Source organism: Protopterus annectens, chromosome 14.part0, assembly GCF_019279795.1.
Source record: "Protopterus annectens isolate FY-2018-M chromosome 14.part0, PAN1.0, whole genome shotgun sequence".
NCBI lineage: Eukaryota > Metazoa > Chordata > Ceratodontiformes > Protopteridae > Protopterus > Protopterus annectens.
In genome coordinates this window covers 156,722,253-156,746,949 of record NC_056748.1, presented here as the reverse complement: position 1 = coordinate 156,746,949, position 24,697 = coordinate 156,722,253, and the positions used below count along the sequence as shown (strand labels likewise).

The following is a 24,697-nucleotide window of genomic DNA, read 5'->3' as shown; positions in this document are numbered from 1 at the left end:
TGTGTGCAGGGAAACAGTACAAATAGTATTATTAGACAAAGTAGCAAGTGATGTACGCAGAACAGGAACACAGACAAAAAAGACTGAAAGTAAGATACTGATAAAAAATACAAGTGAAACAACAAATACCAGGCTAGCAGCCATTAAACAAAGTATGGAAAGTGAGGATAAATTAAAAAAGTGTAAATTCAGGCATTTTCTGTTTAGTATTTGTAGACAAACTGAAATATTTCAGTCAGTAAGTAACTATAATATCAAAAGTGAACTTCTGATTGTGTGCTGTGGACCTTTTTTAGTTATAAGAACATAAGATATCTCCTGTATTGAGTATGTTAACTTCAAGGTACTAATATCAGTTCTTGTGTCTGTCGGCCAGATTGTTTCAGTCAGCTTGAAATAATAATCCACATACATGAGCATCTCTAAAATACATAAAATCCATTCCCACTCCAATCCATGGATGCCCCGGGACTGGGTATGTTAGTGTCATCTTATTTAAGACTGTTAGGTTGGGCATTACATATGGCAGCTCTGCACTACTTGTGTGTATGAGCTATGCCTTTTGGTGTTGCACTATGAATTATTTTCACTGTTTCTAGCTTCTCATAAGCCACACAACCAAACATATTAGGAGAATTCACTTCTTTAAGTGCAGCTATTTGAAAAGAAAGTTAGAATGTTTTTCCTACTTTTACTAACATGTCAGCAATTTCTGGCCCAGTGGTGCCAGTTGTTGGCCAGAATATGTTAGTACTGTAAATACAAAATCCACAACTGCTGCAAAACCAGCTTCCAATGGGTGAAACAAAAAATAAACTTCTGAAAATCACCAACAGTGAGAAGTACCACTGGAAAAAACATGGAAAAAACAGCTTTAATCACCAGAGGTTAAGTGCTTTCGACCTTTCTAGAAGGCCTTCCTCAGAACAAATAATCACATCCTAAATGCTAATTTTATATTCCTACCAATTAAGTATCACCCAATCAAGTAACAGATTGCTTGAATCAAATGACCCTTCATAAAAAATCCTTACAAATCTTTTTTTTTAAACAAACACACTCAAAATAAAAAAAAATTCACATTAGGGTCCATAAATAAAAAAAAAAAAGTGAAAAATATATCTATATGTATGTGTCATGAAAATTAATTTGCATCTATCAACACTTTCTGTGTAAAACTGTTTTAGAATTGACTCCAGCATTTAAGCCCGGTGGGTTGTAAGCATTAAACAATACTTGCCACCTAAGTTCTCTATAATTTAACTCTGCTTTGCTGTCCCCATTAAAATGACCTGATATATGATCAATAACTCTGCTTCGCTGTCCCCATTAAAATGATCTGATATATGATCAATGACAGCAAAATAAAACTTGGTGTGCCCCTTATGTGAAAAAACACCTCTAACTAATGCATTGTCAACATTTTTATTTTTAATGGTATAATAGTGTTCGTGCAATCTGTTCTTTAGTTGTCTTTTGGTTTTCCCTGTGTAGAGTGCAATGCACAAAGAACACTTAGCCAAATAAATCACAAAGTTGGAACTACAATTGAACAACCCAGGCACTGGCCAGATTCTGTCACTAACAATGACCTCACAAAAAGGAGCATTATTGATGTATCTGTGAAAACTACAGTTGAGGCACTTGAACATAAGTTCCCCCATTCTCAGAATTTTGATTTCCCTTTTTTAATAGTTCTTTAAAATTATTTGCGCTCCTATTGATGAAATGTGGTTCTGAACCCAAATTGGACATCAATTCACTATGTGTCCTTAAAATTCTCCAGTTGTTGTTAATATTTCTAATGGCCCGCTATCAGTTGTAAAAACTAACGGCATACAGGTTGACCAATCCCTTGTATTGGAGGTGTTTTCATGAAACTCAATGTCTTTCTGCAATAGCTCCTTAACAACTCTAGAAGGATAACCTCTGTCTAAACCTGTTATGTAATTCATCCACAAACCTATCCAAAAAGGCGTGGTCAGTAGTCAGCCTTTTTAACCTAACCAACTGTCCCTTTACGATGTTATACTTCATGTATGTTGGATGCATACTAGAAGAATGTAACAAACTGTTACTAGCCACATTTTTGTAGCTAATGATAGGACCTGACTTAAAAGTGTCAACACATTTAAACACTTACAAATCTAAAAAACAATGCTTGAAATGTCACAAACATAAGAAAAACTCAACGTCAGTACTACCATTTAAAGTATTCATGAATACATCCAAACCACCTACATCCCCTTCCCAAACAAAAAACAAATAATCAATGAAATGGTAGTAATGACTAACATTTTTAATAGCTAGTTATTTGGACAAGATGTGGGGCTCCCAATAGATCATTACTAGGTTAGCAGAATTGGGTGCCTTCCTGAGTCCCATTGCTACATCACTTGTTTGCAAATAATACTCTCCTTCAAAAATGAAAAAAAAATATTGGTGAGAATGTGTTCAATACACTCAAGCATGACTTTACATTCACCCACTTCAAAATCCTTACTTTGAATCAACATGTGTCCCACCCATTCTACTTCCAACTCATGCGGAATGCATGCATATAGCGACTTGACATCCACTGTCACCAATAAATCATTGGGTCCCACTACTCTGCCCTTAATTTTGGACAAAAAATCGTAAGAATCCTTAATGAAGGAAGCACTCCTTTGAACCAATTTAAGTAAAGCTCTAGCTACAAACTTAGACAGTGGTTCTAACTTCAAAGCTGGTGCAGAAACTGTAGGTCTGTAAGGAGGATTTTTGTCATCCTTATGTATATTTGGTATCCGAAAAAGACTGCCTATCCTAGGTTTACACACTTGAAAAAAGAAAACATGGTGCCTGAAATCACACCTCCCATCAGATTTTAATGAAGCCATTGGTCAATATATATGTATGCTCTTAAAATTTGACTTTTGCAAACTTTTTAATAATATGTTTAATCCGTCAAGAATAATTGCATACTGTTAACATTATCTTTTTTGTTAACCACAACCATTGCCCCCCGCCCCTTTGCCTGCATTCATCACTCTAATATAAGCAGATGATTTGATAGATGTCAAACATTTCTTCTCCTCTTCGGACATGTTGTAAAACTTGTTACTTTTTTAGTGTTTAACAATTCCCTCATCTCTTTTTCACATACCTCTTCAAAGTTTTTGATCACAGGATGTAAAGGGGGGTTGTAAACACTATGAACCACAAAGTCAGATTTTTGTTCTCTGATGTTTTCACCAAAAATTAGCTTTACATTTAATTTACGAGTGTACACCTTAAGGTCTATTACAGTTTGTACTACATTGGAGCTACACAATGGAACAAAAGAAAAATCTTTGCTCAAAACCATTTTTTCTTTGTCCGTAAAAAGTCTACTTGACAAGTTATACACTTTAAAGTATTTAGGCATTACCTTTTTGAAAAAATAACTCTGTTGTCCATTTTCTTCTGATACATTGGATACAGATCCTTGTGCATCTGTGGGCACACTGGTTTCACCCAAACTCCCCTCGGTTGTCCCTTGTTGCTGCCCTCCAAAGCACAGTTGTTCATTCTTACAGAATAATCCACAGAAAAGTTGATTCCCTTCTCTCTTCACTCCTCTAATCATTTTGAATGTTGAGGTGACAAAAAAACTTTTTTGTTTGTGAGTGGAAACGAAAAAACTGCAGCAGGCCACCACTAAAATGAACCGTTTAATTACTCAATATAAAACAATAAAAGTACAGATGAAAAATCCACACAGAGATAAGCACTTTCAGGCTCCTACCCTTCATCAGATAATTTGTGTATTTGGTGTTTTTAAATTTAAACCTAATGTAAGCCAATCACAATTCAGTATTGCACCTGCAGATTCTTAAGGGCGGGTTTCATCAGTATGACCTCATTTAGCCCCAGATATCTGTGGGCTGAAAGCTCTATTATCCATTTAGTTTCTTCAACCTCAGTGATGTTCTTTATATCACCCCCCTAGTGTTCAATTTAATGTTCCACATTGCCCTAAAAATAAAGTTATGCCCTTCATTGCTGGAAATGTCTGTATAAGGCATTATGCTCATTCTTCGTTCTTATAGCCGATAAGTGTTGTAAGATTCTAACCTTGAACATACAATTTGTTTTACCTACATAATAGCATGAACACCCTTGGCAGTTAACTAAATAAACTATGTTTCTAGTCCTACAATTGGCTTTAGCACCAAAATGATAAATCTTACCTGTAATCGGATGTGTAAACTCTGTTTCCTTGTTGGTGAGTGGGGCAACAACAGGTTCAGTACTGTTCACAGACTGCCGTCCTCTCTGCTGAATAACGTCATTTACTTGAAAACATTCCTGGGAGTGAATAGAAAAGTCATTACACTCATTTAAGGTGGAATGCTCATTTATGTCATAATACACACGATCCCTGTAGATTTTCTTCTCCTGTTTCTAAGTGTGCCATTGAGTTTATCAGTTTTAATTTTAATATTCTGTAAAGATTAATTTATCTCTTTTGCTGTTGCTGCCAATGAAAGCTTGTCTAAGAGACCATTGATCCATTTAGACAGTTTGGTCTCTTCCTGTAACTGGTACTCCCTTAACAGCTTTAACAAAGACAAACCCGTGGCTTCACATATTTCTCTCCACTTAGTTTGAAAAGATGAGCCAAAGTACCCACTGGGTTTGTTAGAAACCCACAAATTCTGCGGTATTCTTTTGGCTTCAAGACAGAAGTTAAAAAAAAGCTAATTCCCACTGCAGATGCTTGTGTTTTAGTAAAGATGCTTCCAAGTCATTTAAAAGCCATGCCTTGTTGAGGAACACTCTTGGCACACTTGCTACCTGAAAACAGTTCATGACATCTCTCACCTCTACTACTGGAGCCACCGTGATTAATTGGTAGCAATATAAAATTAGCATTTAGGATGTGATTATTTGTTCTGAGGAAGGCTTTCTAGAAAGGTTGAAAGCACTTACCCTTTGGTGATTAAAGCTGTTTTTTTCCATGTTTCTTCCAGTAGGGTACTTCTCATTTTCGATGATTTTAGAAGTACTGTAAATACAACTATGTCTTCAGTTCCAGGCCCACATTTTTAAAAACATCTTCTGACAAGATACTGCCTTCTGTCCTGTCCATTCTCTGTAATTTTTTCCCAACAATTTACTTTTCATGTTTGTTTTACTGTCTTTGATGCATTTCAAACTTCGCATTATCAAGTTTATTCACTCAGGTGCAACAATTCATTTGTATAATTGTGCTGTACAGTTTGTAAATCCTTGTTTTCCTTTTGTACATTTAAGTGAAATGTTCTTTTTTAGCATAGACTCTGGAAGCGTGATCAAAAGCAAGACGATTCTTTCTGGCGTGCTTATAGTTACACCTTCTGTTCGCTTCATTTTCAGTAACGCTGGGACCTCATCTTGGGTTTTTGTCTGTTGTGTGGCATTGCTTCATTACTTTCTTTTTATATCCATTCATTTTACAACACATTCTGGCTTTGCTGCTCATATGCCTTATTATTTGACTCACATTTTATGCATACTTTTTCACCAGTTAATTCTGTTATCTTTGCACCAGTAAATTTAACTTGCTATGCCCACATTTGCAGCTCAGCTTTTGATAAAGCCGAATCTGTTTCTCGTAAAAGCCTGAGTATTATTTCATAACTTCTCATACTGCAGACGGTTCCATTTCAAGACGCTCATTCAGGTCACCAGATCCGCAGTCTTTGGCTTTATTCTTCAGTTCAGAAACATGCGGATCTATAGTGTTTGTAGGACCTTGTGTGTTTGTAAAGAAAAGATGTGTAATAAATGACAAACTCTTTCTGGGCTGGGAATATTTACTGAATTTCTCTCATAAATTCTGCCTTTTGTCTTTCTCCTCATCAAAAAAAACATGTTAAATACTGTTGTGGTATTTTCAACTAGCATGCAGAGATGCTGTACACTGCACTTCCTCAGGCTAGTCAGGTAGTTGACTTGTAGTGAAGAATAAAACAAATTTCTTGACCTAAAGCTTTCAGCCAGGTTTCATTCCTAAATCAAAGATATTCCAGAAGGGTGCAACGCCCTCTTTCCATGGATTATTACTTTTCTTTAACTCCACACACAGATGCAGTTGGCAGAGTGATTCAAAATTCCTGACAAGTACAGCCTGTTAGGGCAACAAGTTTGGACAGAGCCAAAGATAATGGGGCTCAATGGCCCAAACCTAAGGAGAGATGTTCAATGTTCCTCATAAACTAGCATGCATTTTTAGAAGTATATGAAGTATCAAATGCAAATGTCTGTCATTTATTTATTTATTTAATATTTATTTACCAGGAAAGTCCGACTTGGAACAAAGCCAATTTTCAGCTGAGGACCAGGGATAAATGCTCCAAACGTATGTCTTTGTAACATTATGTAGTGGTTTTATTCCTCAGTGATTTGCCAGAAGAACACAAATTTTATGAGAAGCAGTCCAAAAACATGAGGCAAAAATCTGGACATTCTGTGAAAATCCAGACATTTTTTAGAGTGAAGTACCCACCAGAACTGAAGCACCGATTTCCTTGTTAGAGTAGCAACCGACCTTGCTTGAATACTGATTGAGATGACCAGGGTCGTGGTCCTGTAAAATGATTTCTAATTGAATGGTAAGAGTCAGTAATCTTGAATCAAAAGATTAGTTCTTTCCCACGTTCTATTAAGTACCAGCATTGCTCCACATGTGATCCAGGAATGTCAGCCAGCGGAGAGAGACTAGAGCTATCTGGAGCTGGAACAGCACCATCTGCTGGTGTCAGTATGTAGAGCCGGTGAGTGGAGGAACAGAAATGTGGTTGAATATTTATTATTATGATGTGTTCCTGTCATAACTATACTTTCCTAGAATTGTTTGTGCTGGTGAGAGAGCAGTCTTCATCTTCCTACAAGGTATCTATGGGTGTCTTAAGAAATAATTTGGGAATATGTCTGTTTGGAAGGCTTGTGAAATCTGGGATATTAATGCTTGTAGACTGACAATATGTAACTTGGGTGCAAGCATTTTCCATGAATATTTTCTTGTTACCTTCCTGCCCTTTTAAGAGTCTGTTTAGCAGTGTTTATTTATTTTATTTATTTATTGCAGTTGGTTTACCAGGATAGTGTTGTAATGTAAATCTCACAGTCAACATTAGTACAGAGTAATTTCTAAAGCAAAATTGAGACTGTCTCACCCTCTGTCATTTTTTCTCATGACAAAGTCATCTGTATCTGGAATTTTTTTCTGTTGACTGTTTTTCCAAGTAATTATTAATCTATGTTGTCTGAATGCACCTAATCTGGGACACTTAAATAATGCTTGAGACTTTTGAATGCATTTTGTTCAACATGACTGTAAGAAAAAAATATGATAGCTTAATTTGCTTTTTTTGTGCTTATTGTGGTATAAAATATATTAATCTTTCTCAGTGATGCAGTGTTCTGAAGCAATAGATGTCCTGATACTGTTAGATGGCTCATACAGCATCGGCAAGGGAAGTTTTGAGCGATCAAAGCACTTTGCGTACACACTCTGCGATGCACTCGATGTAAATCCAGGCAGGGTGAGTTTAACAAATTACTATAAAATTTCTATGTAACTGGTGGTAATATGTTAAAGCAATACGTAAAAGTGAAGAAACATGATTGTTGATCCAAAACTGTATGACATATACAGGTGTTTATAGATTCGGTAATGTGGTAGGGAATAAATAATTTTTTTTTACATTTTTTTTTGTCTCTGTGCAGCTGTCTGCTATCAACTGACTCCCAAATCCCATCTTCTGTATTTTTCTCCAACTTTTCCTAGTATCTGTCTAAATTACTCCTCATGGACTTGGACTTAGCAAAGCAAGGAAACCTTATGCAACCAAGGAATTAGATGGATTGGAGATCAGGAACTCTCAGTATGGCACTATCCTGAGGGTGCCGAGATTTTTGATATGTTGTCCCATTGTTTCTCCCAGTTCGTAGCATGCATTATTTAAACACATGCTGTTGTGCCAAAGTCCTTTGTCTCCACCAAGACCTGATTATCCTTAAACGGAACCCCCACCAAACACACACACACACACACACACACACACACACACACACACACACACACACACACACACACACACACACACACACACACACACACACACACACTTCTGTAGCATAGGTGAGCTAGCAGAAATGGTTCTGCATCATAGCCCCCCGGCCAGCTTTTCAGATAAGCATTCCCAAGTCAACTATCATAGTCTGGTCTCCTTCCCACTATGCCTTGACATTGGTATCAGAGTGTAAATGAGTTGCATGTTCTAAATCCAGATACCACTGAACATTGTGAATATTTCTTTTTACGTTTTTGTGCAGGATGTTTTCTGTTTCTTTCGCAGACCTTTGTATCAATTTCAGTAGGAGTGTGTTGGAGGTGAGCTACTAATCTGGGGGTCCTCCATGGGGTTTAGAATCAAAGAGCTTCAGCAAGCCATAAACTAAGCAGTTGGTATTTTGGCATCACTCTCAGTTTGGGTTTGCTTCATATCTGTTCAAAGGGACAAAAAAAGCTTTGGTCACAGTGACCTTTTACTCCTTTGGTGTGCAATGAGTTTTGTATTTGACGGTTATCTGCTGGCCTGCAGGAAGTTTAAGACTCAGCAGTGCAAATCCTAAAGCTAATAAAATTCTTGAAAAATAACAACAAAATGTAAAAGTCAGTATCACACATTAAAAGTGTTTTTCTCCTTCTGCACTCTCTACACCCCACCTACTTAAAGACTGACTCTATCTCAAAGAAAAAGGAATTGTCTAGGATACAGCAGTTTTAGTCTTGTTACATATATTTTCCCCAAACTTCACATACGTTTTCACATTTCCAAGGGTTGCTCGTCCAGTACTTGAACTTACTGAGGGAACCCAGTTATCTTTATAAAGAATGCCTTAGTTTGCTATCTGCTTCCTATTTGCTTGCTTTCTTTCTTTTATCCTTTGTCAGTTGGGTTATTCCCAGTATGCCAGTGTCCTCTTTCCATGGGAGACCTGAGGTGGTATTCGTACTGACTAGAGGAAATTTGGCTAGGGCATATTTCACTGTTGAAGTGACACCCTGACCCCATGTGCAAAAATGGGAAAAGGGGTTGTGGGTGGACAGACAGGAGGACATGAAATAAAAATGGTAAAATGGGGAAAAGGGGTTGTGGGTGGATGAAAGATTTGGGAACTTTTTCTATTCTTTTCAACAGGTGCAGTAGGATTTTTGCATCCACTTGAGCTACTATTCACTCAGGCAGATGGGGCTCCAGTTTAACTTCTTATCCAAATGCTGTATATGTGAATTTTACTTAAAGACTGAAACATCATTGTTCAAAACATCCACCACAAAACGTCAATAATGCAATCATCTTCATGCTGATACACTGGGCAGTAACCTCAGTGCCTGCAAAATTTAAAGTAAGAAAAAAAAAAAGAGATAAAAAAATAATATTTTGCAGGGGGGCAAACCTCCCTGCACCCCCAAGTGGGAGTCCTGTGCCCCCACACTCCCTGGTAATTATATATACTAACTCCAAGATCACACAATATAGGGGAAGGGCATATTCACCTTCCTCAAGAATTGTGGGATCTCGCATACCTGTCAACCATCTGCTTAGCTCACCAAATTTTTTCAGCTACTCATTAAGGTATAGGGTTAGGGTTGGGGCAAGGGGTAGCATTAGGGTTAGCACCCATTACTAAAAAGGGGTCCACCCCCCTGCATCACCTTATAACTCTAACCCTAATGCTGTCCCTTACTCCAACCTTAATCCTACATTTTAATGTCATTAAAACCTTCTCGTAACACTGCCACTACACAAGACAGACTCAGACACAGAAACATTCACAAACACACAAAACAACACTTCATCTGTCCTCTAACTGAATCCTTACCCTTACCCTAAAATACATAAACTTGCACAACAACACACAACACCTATCCTTCACTCATCCCAGACTCTAACTCAAATACACACACACACACACACACACACACACACACACACACACACACACACACACACACACACACACACACACACACACACATGTGTGCTCGCACACGCTTGCATGCAAGCGCTCTCATCCTTCAACCCCACTTACCTGTCTCGACATTCCATACCATCGACATATCCACCATTTAGCCATCAATGCCATCGACATTAAATCACTCCTCTGTGCGTTTGTTAGACAAATGTATGTTCAGTAAAACGCAGGTGGAACCATATATATATATATATATATATATATATATATATATATATATATATATATATATATACACACACACACACACACACACACACACACACACACACACAAACACACCTTGTAGCTGTCTATTCATAGCAGTAACCTTGTAACTGACCACTCTGGGTTCTGAAGTGACTCTGTTTTATAAAGTTGTCTTTGTGGCACAGAATGCAAATTTTATTCTTCATTTCCAGCATCTGTGATGCATGAGCTTAAGAAAGTCATCTGAAACATGTTGCATGAAGAATATTGTGTCATTGATTTAAATTCTGCATTTGTCAGTGGTGCACAGCTAACACATTCACCTTTGGTAGAAGGATTGTTAGCACTGCAGTGCAGTATAAGGTGGGGGGGGGGGGGTTGCACTCCTGAGTGTGTTGTCCTTTAGATAAGACATTAAAACAGAGGTCCCCTCTACCTGAATCAGTGTAGCTCAGGTGTGTGTAGAAGATCCTGCAGTACCTGTTGAAAAGATCGTTTTAACAAGACACATAAATTACGTCTATATGAAAAAATCATTAGGAAACAAAACAAGGTAATGTAATATAAAAATAAGTCCTACATCTCAGAAAGTCAGGCTATGGGCAAATATAGATTAATCATAATCAATATTACCTCACCTTCATCCACCCCAGCCTTTCCTCTATAACCATTTGTTTATTTTAAGAATTGCCATCCATCTACCTGCCTATGTGTCTCTATCTATCTATCTATCTATCTATCTATCTATCTATCTATCTATCTATCTATCTATCTATCTGTCTATCTATCACAGATCTGGTTATGTAATAATTCCTGACATCTCAAATGCCACACAGTCCAGATAGCCCTGACTTCTAGGAACAAAGTCCAAACTGTAAACAAATTTGCTCTTCCTGTTCTAACTTATGGTTTTAGAGTGACTAACTGGCCCCAAAAGGTATACTATATCAGCTGGACAGGAAAACAAGAACAATTCTTCATGCTTACCAAATGATTTATAAAAATCAGTGCATACCAAGATTATATATTCTTCGTTCTAAAGGAGGTATGGTCTCCTTGGCATTAATTACATATCTAGATCTGCAGTTGTAGGACTACATACGTATCTGCTGACTTCACCAGATCCAAACATAGTGAAAGTTTTAAAACATAAGGAGAGTAGTTGTAAGATGGCTTCCCTGCTTAGTTTAGCAGAATCATATAAACAGGAATAGAAATCAAACCAAAAGGAGACAACATCAGGCTGCAATTAAATGTGCCAGAAAAACAAAAGAAAGAATGTAATGTGAAGGATCAGATAAGAAGGCAAGAAATGTGGAAAATGCATCGATGCAAGTAAAGAAAACTCCTGGAACAACCTCATGTTGATCAGGATCTGTCTCAGGAATGGTTAAGGAAACGTGAATTTAAACCAAATGATAAAGGGTTAATATTGGCAACCCAGGATAGTGGACTACATACACCTTGGTTTACAAAGCCCACTGAACATGTGAGAGAAACAGACAAATGCAGGTTTTATAAAACATAATTGGAAACAGTCACACAGCATGTTGCTGGTTGTGATACACCAATGGTAGAGGGTCTGTGTACTGAAAGGAATGATAATGTGACAAGACTGTTGCATTGGGATTATGCAAACATTACAATGTTGAAGTAGCCGAGAAACTTTGTGAACGTGAGCCACAAAGCATTATAAAGAATGATGACGTATATTCCACGGGATCACCTATTACCAACACTTCAAAAAATAGATGCCAGAAAAAATGATACAGTTGTTCATGAAAAGAAGACAAAAGTAGCTTGATCATTAAAATTGCTATATCCAGTGACTACAGTATTTTACATACAGACAGAGACAAAGTCATAAAATACCAGAATTTGCAGGCATAAATGAGGGCAGTATGAAGGAAGGATACCCAGACAGTTCCAGTAGTAATAGGAGCAATGGGCCTCATAAAAAAGTTACAGCCTTATATAGACATATTACCGATACGTGTAGTAATAGGAGCAATGGGCCTCATAAAAAAAGAACTTACAGCCTTATATAGACATGTTACCGATACGTGTAGTAATAGGAGCAATGGGCCTCATAAAAGAATTTACAGCCTTATATAGACATGTTACCGATATGTGTAGTAATAGGAGCAATGGGCCTCATAAAAGAACTTACAGCCTTATATAGACATGTTACCGATACGTGTAGTAATAGGAGCAATGGGCCTCATAAAAAAAGTTACAGCCTTATACAGACATGTTACCGATACGTGTAGTAATAGGAGCAATGGGCCTCATAAAAGAACTTACAGCCTTATATAGACATATTGCCGTGTAGTAATAGGAGCAATGGGCCTCATAAAAGAACTTACAGCCTTATATAGACATGTTACCGATACGTGTAGTAATAGGAGCAATGGGCCTCATAAAAGTACTTACAGCCTTATATAGACATGTTACCGATACGTGTAGTAATAGGAGCAATGGGCCTCATAAAAGAACTTACAGCCTTATATAGACATGTTACCGATATGTGTAGTAATAGGAGCAATGGGCCTCATAAAAAAGAACTTACAGCCTTATATAGACATGTTACCGATACGTGTAGTAATAGGAGCAATGGGCCTCATAAAAGAACTTACAGCCTTATATAGACATGTTACCGATACGTGTAGTAATAGGAGCAATGGGCCTCATAAAAGAACTTACAGCCTTATATAGACATGTTACCGATACGTGTAGTAATAGGAGCAATGGGCCTCATAAAAGAACTTACAGCCTTATATAGACATGTTACCGATACGTGTAGTAATAGGAGTAATGGGCCTCATAAAAGAACTTACAGCCTTATATAGACATGTTACCGATACGTGTAGTAATAGGAGCAATGGGCCTCATAAAAGAACTTACAGCCTTATATAGACATGTTACCGATACGTGTAGTAATAGGAGCAATGGGCCTCATAAAAAAGTTACAGCCTTATATAGACATGTTACCGATACGTGTAACTCCGTATGAACTGCAGACGGCATCAATTCTGGGCACATTGCAGGTGCTGCAAAGAACAGTTCTGGCTAACATCAAAGATTGAAACAATACTAATTTCATGAACTTTAATCATACTTTGACTTAGGAATGGGGTCCATTGCAGTCATGCTATTAGAAACCCAAAAGATTTGGACAAATTAAAAGGAGAATCCACACTGCATCAACACAAATTGTGCCAAATAATTCATGATTGACATCCTTACAGTCACCATAATAACCTTAAATTATCATATTCATATTAGAAAAAAAAATCATATTTCAATTATTTTGGACATAAATTCCATATATCTTTTTTTCTTTGACATTTAAGAAAAAAATGATCTATGGTCTCTTTAATGTTGCATATTCTAAATACACTGTCTTTCAGTTGCTTATGTTTCATTTTGATACCACATAAAATCATGCATTCCAAAACCATTTTTTAAACTTTCCCCTTCTCTCTTTTATTGCTCATTTATCACATCTATTTTATCATTCCGTACTTTCACATAATACAAATTCTACATAATAAACTCATACCACTCCTTTCTTGAACCTTTGACATCATTCCAAACTGTTTTCTATTTTTTATCATTTATTAATAACCTTGCTTGTCCTTTTGTAGATCCTTCTTCTGTTTTTCTCTTCCAATACCGCACTCCAAATTCTTCTGCAGTATCCAGTATTATATTTCCTAACTTTTTTAAGAACACAAAATAAAGGTAACAAAGCTTAATAAACTGGATGGTCTACCAAACCTAGTCCTCCATCTTTTTCTTTACAATATAATACACCTCTCTTCACAAGATTGAGTCTTGACACCCATCCAAAAGAAAAATAAGCTCTAGCAAACCTTTTTCTTCAGTAACTGGAAAAGAATAAACACTACCAATATATCCTAACTTCCCTAAAATATAAACATGAATTAAATATTTTTTCTTATTTGATAATTCAGAAAAAACTCCACATAGTCATAGGATAAATGCCATCATTTATTTGTACATATTAATTCACTCAATATTATCAAATTTTAATCCTATAAAAATAATCTTCAGTTCAGAAAAAGAAACATTTGAAACCTTTATTTCCACTTTGATTAATTCTTAAACCAAGTTTTTTTTCCATATAGTCCTCTATCTTCCACGTTACTTCTTTAATCCACCCCTTAAAATTCACAGTTACATCTAATTCATCTGCATAAACCATATACCGGGAAATATTTACACCATTGGAAACATCGATGACATCTTTATAAACTCTTCCCATTGCAATTAGGATGATGGATAGCATTTATGCTTATAGCAAACATTATGCAAATTAGAAGGACAACCTTAGTTAATTCTTCTTTAAATGTTTCCCCTTTTACAAAAAAGTATTAATCAAAAGTTTATTATATGAATTCTGATACGATGTTTACACTAATTTAACTGTTTTTATGTATTCCTAATTAACACATAATCTCAATAATTTTCTTAGGCATACTCTAGCATATGTCTTCTCCATATCACAAGTTATAATCCTAGCTTCACTTCCTTCATATATTATTCACCACTTTTTTAACAGTAATCACTTCTTTATTCTTTCCCCTCAATCCCATATATTCCTTCTTACTTGTTATCCTTCATAACCTTCCTCTTTTTGTATAATTGTTATTAATACTTTATAGGCAACATTATTCAGTGTCAAAGACCTCTAATTTTTAATATCACATATATCATTCTTCTGTTAAATAAACTGTACCACCCCTCACATAGCATCTCGTCTGCTGTACCATTTTCCAATCAATAATTTACAATTTGAATACAACTATGTTTTTCTTTTAATATAAACATCATACACTATTCTATCATATCCTGATATGCTTGGCATCTTTCAAAACATCTTCTAAATCTATTGATTCGACTCTTTTAACTATATTATTACTTTATTGTTCACTGATTTCCTTCATATCACAGTCCACCTTTTGACTTTCCATTTGAAATATATTCTATTGCTTCCTCCAAATTTTTCTTTCTTTCTTTCTTTCTTTATTATTTATTTATTTACATTTGTTGACTGGGAGTGTCCGACTGGACGTAGGTCCATTTTCAGCGGAGGCCCGGGGAGAAAAGCTCCACAGTTAAAATGAACAGACAGTAGTTACATTGGATTACATAGCGATTAACAATTTAACATAGAAATTACTTACAACATATTTACAGATGAAGAACATAGTTCATCAGTAGACAACTAGAATCTTTATCTGTGAAGTACATAACAGACATTAACAAATGTTACAATACGAAGTTCCTGCTGTATAAGTACTAGGCTTATGAGCATCTGAGCTTGCTATAATCAAGGAAGTTAGTGGAGTGGAAAGAAAGGTAGGGGTTGGATGGGGTGGGTGATATTAGAGTGGGAGTTGCAAGGGCATAGCCAGCATGTTTTTAGGTGCGCTTTTAGTAAAGTTTTGAAGTGCGTGCATGATGGTATGGAGGTAATTGTGGGTGGGAGGGAGTTCCATAATTTGGCTATGGTGCAAGAGAATAGTGCTTCACCATCAGAGTTATTGGCTTTAGTGATCTGCAAGTGATTTTTGTTGCTGGAGCTTAGTGGTCTGGTGGTGCGATAGGGTTGGAGTAGATTCTGGAGGGATGGAACATTTAGTAGATGGTTTACTAGTTTGTGGGCAAGTGAGAGTTGATACCATTGAAGGAGGTGAGGGAGTTCAAGCCAGCCCAGTTCAGCAAGTGAAAGACAGTGGTGACTACAGTAGGATGCCCCTGTGGCGAACTTGGCGATTTTGTTGTAGCAGGTCTCTAGCTTGTTTAGATTGCATTGCCTTAGGTTGATATATATTGGAGAGGCATAAAGTAGGGTAGAGATAAGGTGGGAATTTGCTATTGAAATCTTTGCTGCTTTGGTGAGAAGTTGCTTATTTCTGTATAACGCTCCTAGTTTTTTGTGGACTTTTTTTGTGGTCATGGATATGTGAATGTCAAATTTTAGTTTATTGTCTATTTCCACTCCTAGCAATTTGGTGTTTTCAGTTGGGTATATAGTGGTGTTGTCTTTTGCTGTGATGTTAAAGTGAGAGTTGTTTTGAGTAGGTTTGGTGGGTTGGAAGATGAGTAGTTTAGTTTTGTTTGGGTTGAGTATTAATTGGGCATCGGATCACCAAGTTTCAACAGAGGAAAAGGCTTCCGGTGTGACTTTTTGCAGTTTGGGTAGGGACTGGGCTGAGCAGATGATGGTTGAGTCATCTGCGTATTGTATGAGTGTGCCATGTTTGGTGGCAAGGCTAGATTATTGGTGAAAACAGAGAAGAGTAGGGGTCCAAGGATGGATCCTTGGGGAACCCCTATGGAGACAGGTAGTTGGGGAGATATGTCATTCTGCAACAAACAACACAGTAGTTACAGAAACACAGGCTTAATGAAGCTTAGGGCTCTCAACCCTTCATCAGCATAACATTATACATTTCAATCCATTTAAATAGAGGAAACTGTTAAAATCACATGATCAAACCAGCCAATAAAACATACTAATATTCTAAAAACCATCGGATTGTTGGTGGTCAGACAGGTAACTCTGAAACAAATTGATGACTGATTGAGAGAAGGATAGGTTATTGAGGACAGAGATAAGTTGTTTGTGTGGGACCATGTCAAATGCTTTAGATAGGTCTAGGAAAGTAGCAGAGGAGAGATAGCCATTGTTTTTATGCTGAAGGACAGTGTTAGTAAAGGAGAGTAAGGCAGTGGTTGTGCTATGGTTTGGTCGGAAACCATGCTGAGTATTGGAAAGGAGGTTGTTAGTAAGGAGGTAGTCTGAGACCTGAGAGTGTATGCATCTCTCTAGTATTTTGGAGAGTGGAGAGAGAATAGCTATGGGGTGGTAATTGGTTAGTTCTGTGGAGGGTCTGCCTTTGTGGAGGGGAATTATATGTGATACTTTCCACAGTGTGGGAACGTAACTTTCTGACAGAGATCAGTTAATCAAGATGGATACTGGGTAGGCCAGAGCATCAGCTGCCATTTGTAGGTATTCACTTGGGAGGTTGTCTGCTGCTAATTTGGTGGGCTTAAGGTTAGTTAAGAGTTTGTTTATGTTGGAGGTAGGTACAGGAGAAAAAGAGAAGGCAGTGGGGAGATTACTAGTTGAAGGTGTGGGTTGGAGGGGAGGGGGTTGTGTTGTTTAGCTAGTGATAGTATGGTTTGTGTGAAGTGTGTGTTGAATGAGGTAGCAATATTTTCTGAGGAGTGAGGGATGTTAGGAGGAGGGGTACTGACTTTACCTGGGTGGAGGATGGAGTTTATGGAGGACCAGAATTGTTTAGGGCTGTGTTGTGAGGAGTCTAGGGCAGACTGGTAGTATTGGAATTTGTCCTGTTTTATTAGCTTTTTGACTATATTGTGTAGTTCTAGGTATTTCTGTCTAGTTGAGGGGGTTTTTGTTTTGCGCCAGTGCTCACAGGCTTTATCCCTATTTTTCATTTCTGACTTAGTGGTTCTCTGTAGCCATGGGGAGGGTTGTGCTTTGGTTCTGGAAAGTCTTATGGGGGCATGGTAATTAAGGATGCTGAGGAAGGTAGTATTAAAAAATGTAACTGCGTCATCAAGACTGAGGTACTTTAGAGGATGCCAGTTACATTCTTTGAGGGATGAGATGAATGTGAGTGGGTTAAAGTTTAGTTTTTTACGTATTTGACGGTTGATGACAGGTTTAGCTTGGTATAGGTATTTTTTGAGTGGGAATGTTGGGGAGTGATCACTGAGGCTATCTGATAAGCGGCCTGTTATATATGACTGGGGGCTCTTACTGACTAGTATCCAATCCGGGGTAGTGTGCTTGCTGGAGTTTTTATTTATCCTGGTTGGCGACTGGACTAGTTGGGTGAAGCCATGAAGGTTTACATGGGTTGGATGGTTGCCAGAACAGGATTGCCAGTCAATATTGAAATCATCTAAAATGATAGTTTCTTGGGGGAGATTGTGGGTAGACCAGCTGAGGAAGTTTTCTAGTGAAGGGATGTTTTGGCCAGGTGGGAAGTAGCATCCAGTTATGTTGATGGTTTTGCTTTGGTTTATTTTGAGGTTGGTATATATTATTTCTTCATTGCCTATTTGTGGAGCTGATGATTTTAAGATATGGATGTTTAGATGCTGTTTAAATATTATAGCTACACCGCCTCCTTTCTTGTTTAGCTGGTCTAATCTTAGTATGCTGTAACCCGTAGGGAGTATTTGCTCACTGGTAATGTGAGGTTTTAGCCAGGTTTCTGTCAGGATGACTATATCTGGGGAGTACAAGTCTATGGTGGCATGGAGTTCATGGACTTTGTTGGATATACTTCTAATATTTAGGCTTAGTAGAAGGAAGTCACTTGGCTTTCTATTGGCTGTAATATGGGAGAAGTTGTGGTTTCTAGTCTGATTATGAGGATTAGGGTTGGAGATGGTAGGGCCAGCATTGGGGTGGATGTCTCCACTTAGGGCTAGTTTGATATGCGTGAGGTTATTAGTTTTCTCAGTTTTTGAATGTGTTTGTTTATTAGGGAAACTTTATGATTCTGCTCTGTGGGTAATAGGTATGGTGGGAGGATTACTATGTTAAGTTGTAGGGATACTTTATGTTTGAGTAATATAGTTGTTAGAATATGTGGGGGGTGCATAGGGATGGTTCTTGAGCTGGTGGGGGGGAGATGAGTATGGGTGAGACATGAGTGGTGGTGTGAGTAGTAGTACAGTGGTAGTGGTTGAGTGGGGGAATGATGGAGCTTTGGTAGGATGTAAGATATGCAAGGAGAGTGCATGCCGTGAGCATAGGTAAGGTATGCTTGTACATGTTAGTTGAGGAGGTGTGATAGTGGGAAGATGGAGGAGGTAGTGCTGGGTTAGTGCTGTGGTTGGCTATTGGGAAGAGGGAGGGGTTTGTGAGTGTAATAAAGGTGGGACCACTGGGGCTGGGAGGGAATAGGGGGCAGGGTGGGGAGCGAAGCGGGTAGAGACCCTGTTAGTTGCTCTTATGAGGGGGCTGGAAATAATCAGGTAACAGAGTTAACTGATAAATGAACATATGATAGTGACAAGGGTGGTTGTAGTTGTAAACATAGTGCCTGCCACAGGTAATGTTTATTAACTTTGGGATTGTCTTAAGGTAATAAACAGGGAAGGGGAGGGGAGAACAAGGGTGTGAGCAGGCAGTTCTTTGTACTGCTGCTAATGAGCCAAAGCAAAGACAAGTTTGTGTTTAAGAAACAATCACAATTGACCAAGGATTGCTCTTCATATTGTGTAGTTCCACACTGCTCTCTTTGTAATATATAACATCCTGCTATTTTTGTTTGTTTTGTTACCAAAAATGGAGATACTTACCTTGTAAGACACATTTCTGTGTATAAAGTGAATGTTTTATTTGCAACATATTTTCATGTATTTCTCTTTCATTTCTTGCCCTGAACTCATCATTTCCTTCCACACTTTTTCAAGTACTTACAATTAATAATCATACATTTCTAATTATTTATCCAATATATTTTTCATTCTTAAACACTCTTTTCTTTATTGTATTTATATTCTGTCCACCACTGTTACAAGGTATTATAAAAAAGGCAGTGATCAAACAGTGGTCTGTCCATAATCTGTCCGTCTCAGTCATAAAATCTCTTTCTTTTTCTATGTTACTCATTAATAGCTTAATATTTTTAACATTCCTCATATAACCTCCCATGCTTATTATAACTAACCTAGTAGCTAACACAGCTGAGAAAAATACCTCTAACGTTTTACATATTCCTTCCTCAACTCTTCAGAAAAATAATATATATTTCCATTTTTTTATCTGTAACTGACCTCTTTAATCATCTGATGACATGTATTAACATCTCTAACTATTTTCCCACATGTTTTTTTAAATTACATGTAAAGTCTCCCACTTTTACTATTTCCATTGTCGGTACTGCATGCTTTTTTTCATTTCTTCAAACAGGTTTCCCTTTTCTTTTTTTATTTGTGTAAAAGTATATGCACCTTTTAATGTCCGTACTGATTACCCATCCCTAATATCCTACACAACCCATCTACCTGGAACATCCACACTAAATCCAAAACTTAAATATTTTCTTTCTTATCAAGTAAGGTTATTCCTGAATATATGTCCTCCATAACACCCCATCTAATTACCTTCCTCCATGTAATTTTAAATTGTTTCTTTTGCTCACTAATTAATCTCCTAATATCTTGCAAATAAATCAGATAACGTTTTTGATCTTGATACCATTTAACCTTTTTTCATGCATTACCTTAGACTTTATTAATCTGAACATTGAACTCGCATCAATTTGGCTTTGACACAATTTAACCTCCTTTTTTCATGCATTACCTTAGACTTTATTAATCTGAACATTGAACCCGCATCAATTTGGCTTTGTCAAAGGAAATCCCCGTCTCTTTAACCTCATTAATGTCTTTGAAAAAGTAACTGAAGCAGTGGCTAGTAGTTATACAGCATATCTAGACCTGGCCAAGGCCTTTGACACTATTTCCCATGCAGGCATATTGATAGACTTGTAAATCTGAATATAAATCCTCATATTGTACAATGGACAGCTAACTGGTTGTTTGTCAGAAGTCATGTGATTAAGGTAACAGGTGCCACTTTTGGAAGCAAAAGTTACAGTGGTGCACCACAGGACTCATGTTTGGGCCCTGTCTTGTTTTTCATACATTTCTTAGACCTTCAGGTCAGTACTTCTAGCCTGTGGTTAACTGAGTTTGTAGATGATTGCAAATTGGGTGTTGTTATCCGATCTTCAACTGGAAATGAGGCCAAGAACTCCATATTTAACTGAAGGGGATGTGCACACAGAACTACTAAAACATTGTGAAGCTGTGAACAGTTTGCAGAAAATAAAAGACAAACTGGGAATATAGATTGGTGGCTGGGAAGGTAATATGGTACATTTTGTTGTAAACGGTCATTTAAAACAAATTGTTAAATATTTCTTCAGAATAATAGATGTGTCCCAAGACTTGCAAGGTAACGAAACTATTCTTTTCATACGGGGCATTCTAAATGAAACTGTCCTGAATTAGCATATGAAGAGTTTGGCCATAGTAGGTCAAAAGAAAAAACACAGTGATAAAATGTGCACTAGGTATGTGAGGAAGGATCGTTTTGAGGTGGAATGAGTAGTAATGATGAAAATGTAAAAGAATGTGATAAAGTCCTATAGTTGGATTCAAGTCCTGGAGTTTTCTCTCAGTCTTCAGCCAAGATAAGAGGAGGGTCATCCTTAGAATGTTTTATTACCAAATTCTAATGCAGCATTGGCTAGCGAGATAGAAGACATTGAAAATTAAAATGCAGTAGAAGGAGAAGCAGATAAAGAAATGAATGAGACAATAAGAAAGAAAAGATTTTAAGAGAAAGGGAGACACAAAACATAAATATATTTTTCAAATAATGTTAACAGATTTCTAGTGTTCATGTGTGAGGAGTTACAAAGTGGGCCAAGCAATTTGGGTGTGATGTTTTCATGTTCCAGTTCATTACGGACATTTCTGATATTGCACATTGTAGTTTTGAGACATTTTTTTAGAAGGAAAGGGTTCCAGACATTTGGGCTAGACAAGTGTTCTTAGGTAGTCACTTTTATTTTACTACAAAATGCTTGTATTTTACATTCAGATGTAGTTGAACCAGGATGAATGTTGCTACTGGATATAGAAAGTAGAAGTAACAAACGGAAAGTGATAAATGTGTATGACTTTGACCAGAGAACAGTTATGGACAGGGGTGGTCTGTTGAATACTCAAGGCGTATGCACAAACCTGTGCCATCTTCTTGCCCCTAGGGGCCACATATTGGGTACAATTGGGTTATACTGACTAAGCTTCTAATGGCTCTTAAGACATTAGTCTACCAAACTCCTATGACTCTATAGATCTATGGGATAAAACTGAAATGTGGTTAAGTGCAGAATACACTGATGTATGGGGGTCCAGTTTGCTATGGGATAAAACTGAAATGTGGTTAAGTGCAGAATACACTGATGTATGGGGGTCCAGTTTGCTATGGGATAAAATTGAAATGTGGTTAAGTGCAGAGTACACTGATGTATGGGGGTCCAGTTTGACAAAGGTAAAGAAAACATGATGTCAATGTTTGATTTTACAAGGCCTTAATGAATAAAGGAAGAATCTGATGTTGTCTCTTCCATCTGTTTCTGAACAGGTGCTGTTGGATCCACTTAGAATCTTTCTTCAGCCATTACTTCAGATCTTGTTTACCGCTTGTTTGCTATGGATGCAATCTCCATTACTCAGGTTGGGTTCAACTAAGTGAAAGCTAGTTTTTTGAATATCTTCACAAATTTCATCTATAAAGCCCTAGATAGTAACCTCCTTACTTCAGTCCTGTTATTGGAGCTCTCAAAATCATTCGACACAGTCTCCCACATCAAACTTATCCAGCAACTCCACTCACTAGGATGCTCTGATGCCACCCTAACCTGGTTCACTAGTTATTGGATAACCGACAGCAATCCGTAAAATGGCAGAATAACCTCTCTAGCTTACTCCCAAATAACATAGGTGTGCCGCAGGGGTTAGTCTTGGGACCCCTGCTATTCAACATTTTTATAAATGACCTACATAAAGTTCCCAGTGACTGTACTACCATACAATATGTAGACGATTCAACCATAATCTGTACCTCCAATAACTTCTCTGACCTCCAAAAGTTAACACAAAAGGGCTGTACAGCCATAGAACTCTGGCTAAACCAATTACAGCTATTACTTAACCCTAATAAATCTAAACTTCTCATCTTTGCATCTAAACCTGTTCCCACAGACTTTACTATGTTCTCCATAAACAAAATCCAAGTAGAGTTAGTGAATCAGGCCAAACTGGTAGGAATTACTATTGACAGCAAACTTAGCTTTGACTTGTATATTAATAATGCAGTTAAAAAGAGTCCTGTCAAATTAGGCAAACTTAACAGAAACAAACAATACTTGAACAAATCCATCCGTAACTATCGCACACTTACCTTACGGAGCTATACCACAGACGGGCCAACCATGACACTTCGACATTTCGTGTTTCTCGGTTTTGAACGTTTGCCATTACCGTAGTTCACGCTATACATGTCACTCAATTCCAATTCGCTGAAATGGGTTTTCGATCTCGTAATATAGACCCCAACAAATTGAGCTGTATTGTTAAATATTTCTAACTGTATAATTTTTTTACATGCTAATGTTCCATTGTTACTGTATTGTGCTGTTTTACAACATATGCGCTGTTTAGATAGTTTTCTGTATTATTTCACTTGCTTTATGAGTAATTGTTTCCTTACAAATTCACAGGGGCGGCTCATGCCATCGGACTGCCGGACTGCAGCCCCCTCAGCAAGAAAAGGAAAAAAGAAAAAAAAGTACTTTTTTTATTTTTACAAATAATACTGTCTGTCTTTCATCTCTGTCAGCCGGCTGCTTGCTTTACGCCGACTGACAAGCATGTGCATTGTCGAATTCCGGATTGCGGCGGTTTTAAAAAAATAAGTTTTTTTTTTCTCTTTACTTGGAGCTGCAGTCCGGAGAGCCAGTTAAGGCATCAGGGTGATGCCCAGCAGTCTATGCGGTTCCAAACCGCTTAGAATTATAAGGGGTTCGGACTGCCACGTCCGCAGGCACGTACATGACGTGGACGGGCTAAATGGCTGCTGATTGGTTCTCGCTCTCTTCCCGGGCTTTATGTGCTGGGAAAAGAGTGAGAAGCAAACAGTTGTAGCCAGTTTAGGTTGTGGACTTGAGCCTTGAGGATTTATTTGACTAAGTGCTGGATTTTTTTATTCCTTGGCGTTGGTGGCCTATTCCGTTCGCTTTTCTTCTTTCTCTTGGTGTTGGTGGTATGTATATTGTCAGTTAGGTCATTATGTTACAAATATATATATTATCATTTCATGATGACTGCAAAAATTTGATCTGCATGCCTGGTATCCCATAAAATTTTGATTGATACTGGGCAGATAAATAAAAAAGGAGCCTGCAAGTATGAATTTATCAGCATTTATATGTGAAAAATGGCTTTACTGGGATGTACTGTACAAACACAGTAATTGTAACTGAAAGTTTCAAAATGTACGTTTTCATGGGCTTACTTACAGTCCATTGCTAACTTTTCAGATGTTCACTTTGGTGCAAAAAAAAGTTATTATTGCGGTGAGTTTCACTGTAGTGGGTGTTATACAGTGCAAGCTAGTGGTACACTTTTCAAGGGGTTTTGCCTTTTTTTTTCAGTGTGGTGTAACCATGGAGTTTGTATATCTTTTGTGTTTTTATAGGGTTCTCAGCTCACTGATTTTGATATTTATCTTTCAGGAAATGGTAATCTGAAATATTGTGCTTTGAAAAAGAATAGGTTAACTGTGTTTCATGTGTTAGAAGTC

At 37.4% G+C, this 24,697-nt stretch overlaps 1 protein-coding gene across 2 annotated transcripts in view; it reads left to right on the top strand.

Annotated features, from left to right (window-relative positions):
- The window catches only part of VWA2 (von Willebrand factor A domain containing 2), a 1,170,846-nt gene that overhangs the window by 735,087 nt on the left and 411,062 nt on the right, over window positions 1–24,697 (top strand). For both annotated transcript variants that reach the window (XM_044055935.1, XM_044055934.1), the window contains one exon: window positions 7,417–7,550. In XM_044055935.1, the coding sequence (XP_043911870.1) occupies window positions 7,417–7,550 (134 nt within the window). The remainder of the gene's footprint in view (window positions 1–7,416; window positions 7,551–24,697) is intronic.